The sequence below is a fragment of the Gekko japonicus genome, unplaced genomic scaffold (assembly GCF_001447785.1).
Source record: "Gekko japonicus isolate JY-2015 unplaced genomic scaffold, Gekko_japonicus_V1.1 scaffold331, whole genome shotgun sequence".
Taxonomy (NCBI): Eukaryota; Metazoa; Chordata; class Lepidosauria; order Squamata; family Gekkonidae; genus Gekko; species Gekko japonicus.
Window position 1 is genome coordinate 223,521 of NW_015172560.1, and position 6,276 is coordinate 229,796.

Consider the following 6,276-nt stretch of genomic DNA (forward strand, 5'->3'; position numbering starts at 1 on the left):
TCAAGCTGTGGAATATTGTGTGCAGTTCTGGAGACCTCACTTCAAAAAGGGTGTGGACAGAATGGAGCAGGTACAGAGGAGAGTGATGAGGATGATTGGGGGCCTGGAGCCTGGAGACCAAGGCCTGTGAGGAAAGGCTGAGGGACTTGGGAATGTTCAGTCTGGAGAACAGGAGGTATTTGAAGGGCTGTCACTTAGAGGATGGAAGGGAGCTGTTCCTGTTTGCAGCAAAGGATAGGCCTTGCAATAATGGGTTTAAATTAAGGGCGGGAAGGTACTGGCTGGCTATTAGGGGAATCATTTTTACAGTAAGAGCTGTTCAACAGTGAAAGCTACCTAGGGAGGTGGCGAGCTCCCCTGACTAATAGTCTTTAAGCAGCAGCTGGACAAACATTTGTCAGGGGTGCTTTAGGCTGATCCTGCACAGAGCAGGGGGTTGGACTAGAATGGCCTGTATGGCCCCTTCAAACTCTGTGATTCTATGATTCTAAATAATGAGTGGAGCTGCAGCTGCTATAGCATGAGCTGCTGTTTGCACCACAGCAACGAAAGCTAAACTATGTAGGATTGGGTTGACAGTAGGACTGACATCTCTTGAACATCTAAGTGGGAGGGGGCAACCCATTCTTCTAGGGACAACTCAGCCTTCATAACTTGCCATTTCCAAATAACGGGTTTTTCCATCTGACTATCCATATCATGCCATGATGTTCTTCTTGTCCATACCAGTACTAGATATTTCCGAAGCATGCATCACTGTTGTGGGAACTTTCCTCACAATGCCAGGGTCCGCGTAAGAAACTATACTTGTTGCAGAAATGTCTAGCCATTTGGCAAAAAGTAACACATGGTCTGGCCTGTGGACAAATGGAGGACACCTCTGGGGTGATATCATTTGACCAAGAGCAAGATGCCAGCAAGGAAGAAACAGCTTGCAAGGGTGTCCTGGCCCACATTGTCCTTCCCTGTTCTAGATTCTGGATGTATTTTGCAAGTATTCCTCCTGGGAATGTTAACTACCAACCAAGAAGAGGCTACATGCATTTGGCAGGGAAGGAGAAACCTCTCAGTTGCTAGAACATCATGGGCATGACTTTTCTCTTCTAAACTCACGGGAGGAAAAATGCAGTGCCACCATGACCACTATGCCCAAAATAATCTCTCCCCCTTACCCTTCATTAAAGAGGTTCAAAAGGTTTACAACCTCTGATTTAACTTAATAGTTGTAACACAGTGTTCTCCAACAACATATATTTATTTCATATGTTCGTACATACAAGGTCCTCCTCTGGGAAAAAAAATCCATTCAGATAATACAGGTGCACTAATTGTTTTGTATTTGCAATACTAGTGTCTCCCTTGTCTTTTGGAGCCTTTCTTCAGGAGAGTGATCTTGTATCTCCTTGTATCACTGGGTGAGAGCAAACTACTGAAGTTAACTGAATTTTCTTTGCAAAAATCATATTAAAATTAGCCTACATCTGTGGTTACAAACTCATTTTCTCAAAGCAAATCTTTACTTGTGTCTGGACATGATGGCCTTAAATGACCATCTTATTCAACATCTACATGTGCCCCCTTGCCCAGATTGCCCGGAGGCACAGGCTTGGGTGTCACCAATACGCAGATGACACCCAGCTATATGTGTTGTTGGGCGGTCAGTCTAACTCTACCCCAGATGAACTGGAGCGGGCGCTTCAAGACATGGCGGACTGGCTTAGCCTGAGCCAATTGAAATTGAATCCAACAAAGACGGAGGTCCTGTGCCCGAGTCGGAGCAGTTCAGGGGTAGGGATCCCACTACCAACCTTCGATGGGGCGCCATTGGTGCCAGCGCCGAGGGTCAGGAGTCTGGGAGTGCTCCTGGATGCCTCCTTAACAATGGAGGCCCAGGTAGCAGCCACTGCCATGTCAGCCTTTTATCATCTGTGGCTGATTAGGCAGTTGGTTCCCTTCCTCTAACGCAATGACCTGGCAATAGTGATCCATGCTATGGTCACCTCGAGGTTAGACTATTGTAACGCTCTCTACATGGGGCTGCCCTTGCCCCAAATCCAGAAGCTGCAGCTGGTGCAAAATGCGGCAGCCAGGTTGTTGATGTGTGTCTTCATACAAGATCACATCCAGCCTGTGCTGAAGGCATTGCACTGGCTGCCAACAGCATACCAGTTCAGGGTGCTGGCTTTGACCCTTAAAGCTCTATATGGTCGGGGGCCTGCCTACCTGAGGGACTGCCTTTCCCCATATGTGCCCCAGAGAGCACTGAGGTCAGGAACACAAAATCGCCTGACTCTCCCTGCCCGAAATATGCCAGATTGGCCATTACAAGGGCTGGAGCTTGTTCAGTGGTGGCTCCACACTGGTGGAATGAGCTCCTGGAGGACATCAGGTTCCACAGGGCCTGTAAAACAGAGCTCTTCCACCAGGCCTTCGATTAGGAGCCACCACTGAGAACCTTTGTAAAACTGAACATACTACAGCCCTACGTAACAATGCCGGACATGGCCTCTCCCCATCGGACCATCGGTTTATATGAGCGTTTTATGTAATTTTTCTTATTGTAATTTTATTGTATTTATTGGTTTTACTGCATTTTAACTTGTGTAAGCCACCTTGAGCCAGTTTGCACCAGCAAGGCGGAATATAAATTGAAAGTAAAGAAATAAATAGAAATAAATAAATGTGATTCCTTTTTTTAATAACTAAATTATAAACAACAAAACATAAATACAGCATGTCATAGTAAAAGTGCAACTATACAACCAAAACATAACAAATAAAACTGAGAAACATTAAAATATGTAGCAATAACATTAAAAGGTACACTATGTAACTTGAATATAACAAATCAATTACAACTGTAACAGGTCAACTTCTCCTATCGATACCATCTAAGATAACATTGGTAGCCAAACTGCAGGAAAGTTAGAATTAAAGTCAGAGGATACATTCTGGTGATTATGATAAGAGATTTTTTCCATAACATAAAATCTCCAGATGGTGGTAAACCAAAGTGGGTAATCTATTTTTCCATTTTGTAGCTATAGCAGCCCTTGCTGCAGCTAAAAGAAATTCTATTAAGGTTTTAATTGACTGAGGGAAATTACCCTTGGGCCATAATAATAACAAACAAAAATCTGGTTGCTTTGGGAGAAATATCCCTGTTATTTTAAAAATGTCTGAGTCCCAAAATTGAGCTATATATTTACATTCCCACCAACAGCATTTAGGACTTAGAGTGGAGTTGTGATGTAGCTGAAGGGGTGGACCAGTAGCAGCGAGTGAGAATCTTAAAAGATTGCATTTTGATATTTATAGCCTTTGCCTGAAGAGGAAAGGAGTTCCAAATATTATGCCATTGTTTTTCTGTAAATTTAGTTTTACAGTCTTGCTCCCATCTTTTTTGATATGTAAACAGTTCAGAATTTTCATTTTGAATTAGTAAATTGTAAATGGTTGAGATTAAACCTCTATGTGCGGTGTTGCCATTTGTGAGAAGATTTTCAAAAGCTGAAAGTGGCTTTTTGTTGATGTTATGAAATGGAACAGAATCTAATAAGTGCTTTAGTTGAAGATATTGATACCATGGTAAAGTGGTACCACATAGTTGATCCAGAATATGTTTTCCAGTATATGTCCTAAATGTGATTCCTTTTGTACATGAAGACATGTAACCTCCATCATTTCAGGACTGTGTACAATCTTGGTTTTTTCTTTCTTTCAAAATATGGCTTGGTTTTTTAAATGGCAATTTAAAAAAAATATTTTTCATATGTTGGTAATTTACAGTGCTTTTATTTGTAAGTCACTTTGAGGAGGCCTCTGGAGAGGCAGCATATCAATCAGTCAATCAATCAATCAATCAAATCAGTCCATTGCCATCTGTATTGCTAGTTTTGTTTTACTAAATCTTTAACCATTTTTATAATTTGATTTTCCTGGCTGTCTTTATTTATTTCCCCCTAGATCAGAAATGTTGAGACCAATCAGTGCTTGGATAACATGGGGCGCAAAGAAAATGAAAAGGTTGGAATATTCAACTGTCATGGCATGGGAGGAAACCAGGTAAAAAAAATATCTCTGTCATTACAATTTCAGTATAGCAGCTTTTCATATCATTTTCTCATCACAACAACAACCTTGTGAGGGTAGGTTAGGCTGAGAGCACTGTTCCCTCTAAGCTGAGTTAGTGTGAGCTAGCTCACAGTTTTTTAGCCTCCGGCTCACACATTTTTGTCTCAGCTCAGGAAGGATGGCTCCAGAGCACACTAATTTATGCAGCAGCCAAATTGCTCACTCACAACTTTAATGCCAGCAGCTCACAAAGAAGAATTTTTGCTCACAAGACTCCACAGCTTAGAGGGAACATTGGCTGAGAGATTGTTACAAGTCCAAGGTCACCTGGTGGGCTTCCATGGCTGAGTGAGGGATTTATACATGGTCATCCCAGATCATAGTCCTACACTCTAACCACTACACCACACCAGCCCTCAGATGTACTGAATATTTCTAAGAGTCAACACAGAGTACCGTACAGGAAATTGAGCTAGACGGTGTTTATTAAAGACTAGGAGTAAGGCCTGTTATGGGAAGAAATACAACGAGCTCTAGAAGGAAGCTCCAGATGAGTGTCCCAGCTGTGGCTGGTGGGGCAGCAGAGGGAAAGGGAAAATAGAGGGAGGCAAGCCATGTTTATTTCCTTCTGCTTAGCTATAAGGCAGGGCTGTCTCAAGTCATTTTGCTGCCCAAAGTGGGTAGTATGGTAGGACAGCCTCATGGTAACAGGTATGGTTCCCTCCACCCCTGACTTATGTTGATTTGGAGCTATACAGTGGCAGCTAAGGTAGAAAACCACCTCCTCCTGTGCCATGTCTTCTGGGTTCCAAGGGTATGGAAAGCGGTTCCATAGCCAGTTACAGGGTTACCAACTCTGGGTTGGGAAATACCTGTAGATTTGAGGGATAGAGCCTGGGGAGGGAAGAGGTGGGGAGGGACCTCAGCAGGGTATAATGCCATAAAGTCCACTGGCCAAAGTAGCCATTGTCTCCAGGAGAACTGATCTTGGTTATCTGGACATCAGTTGTAATAGCTGGAGATCTCCAGGTGCTGCCTGGAGGTCGGTTTATGTTAATTTGGGGCTATGTAGTGGCAGCTAACGTAGAAAAGCACATCCTCCTATGCCATGTCTTCTGGGCTCCCAAAGTCTGGAAAACAGTTCCATAGCCAGTTACAGGATTGACAACTCTGGGTTGGGAAATACCTGTAGGTTTGAGGAGTAGAGCCTGGGGAGGGCAGGGTTTGGGGTGAGGAGGGATCTCAGCAGGGTATAATGCCATAGAGTCCACTGCCCAAAGCAGCCATTGTCTCAAGGAGAACTGATCTTGGTCATCTGGACATCAGTTTCAATAGCTGGAGATCTCCAGGTGCTGCCTGGAGGTTGGCTTATGTTACTTTGGGGCTATGCAGTGGCAGCTAAGGTAGAAAAGCACATCCTCTTATGCCATGTTTTCTGGGTTCCCAGAGTCTGGAAAGTGGTTCCATAGCAAATTACATGGTTGCCAACTTTGGGTTGGGAAATACCTGTAGATTTGAGGGGTAGAGCCTGGGGAGGGCAGGGTTTGGGATGGGGAGGGACTTCAGCAGGGTATAATGCCATAGAGTCCACTGCCCAAAGAAGCCATTGTCTCCAGGAGAACTGATCTTGGTGATCTGGACATCAGTTGTAATAGCTGGGAAATTTTCTGTAGGGGAAATGATGTGCTGTGGCTGGGGAACACAGTGATTTTTGGGAGATCTCCAGGCCCCACAGGGATTTTGGGGCATTTATTTTACCTCAGGACATATTCAGTGACTCTCACAGCAACAGCAAACTATTTAGAATGTTAGCGGCAAAGGCCAGTCAGGCCGCATATGCAAATGACCTCTGTGTTCCAACTGGCTATTGGGGGGAGAGCAACAGCAAACTGTTTAGAATATTGGAGGTGAGACCCAGGCAATAGTGACAGATCATGGAGCCAAGGGCTGTGGGCGCCGTGTGGAATGTTCAGGAGAGTCCATGACCAAAACATAATTATATATGAGAGATGTTGTTGTAGTTCAACAGATTTAATTTGCTCTTGTGGATATTGTTGCCCTCTATAAGCTTTTGAAATGAAGTGGGACAGATGTTATGTCCTTTCTGTATTTAGGATTGCTTTTCAAAATGTCAGTGAGTTTTCTGTGAATTCCTGACAGGATGGAATCATGCGTTTGAAAGGGACCGTATGGGATGTCTTC

The 6,276-nt window shown here is 43.8% G+C and overlaps 1 protein-coding gene across 1 annotated transcript in view; it reads left to right on the top strand.

Annotated features, from left to right (window-relative positions):
* The window catches only part of LOC107118845 (polypeptide N-acetylgalactosaminyltransferase 13), a 233,140-nt gene that overhangs the window by 182,393 nt on the left and 44,471 nt on the right, over window positions 1-6,276 (top strand). The window contains exon 8 of the mRNA XM_015421224.1: window positions 3,967-4,065. Within this exon, the coding sequence (XP_015276710.1) occupies window positions 3,967-4,065 (99 nt within the window). The remainder of the gene's footprint in view (window positions 1-3,966; window positions 4,066-6,276) is intronic.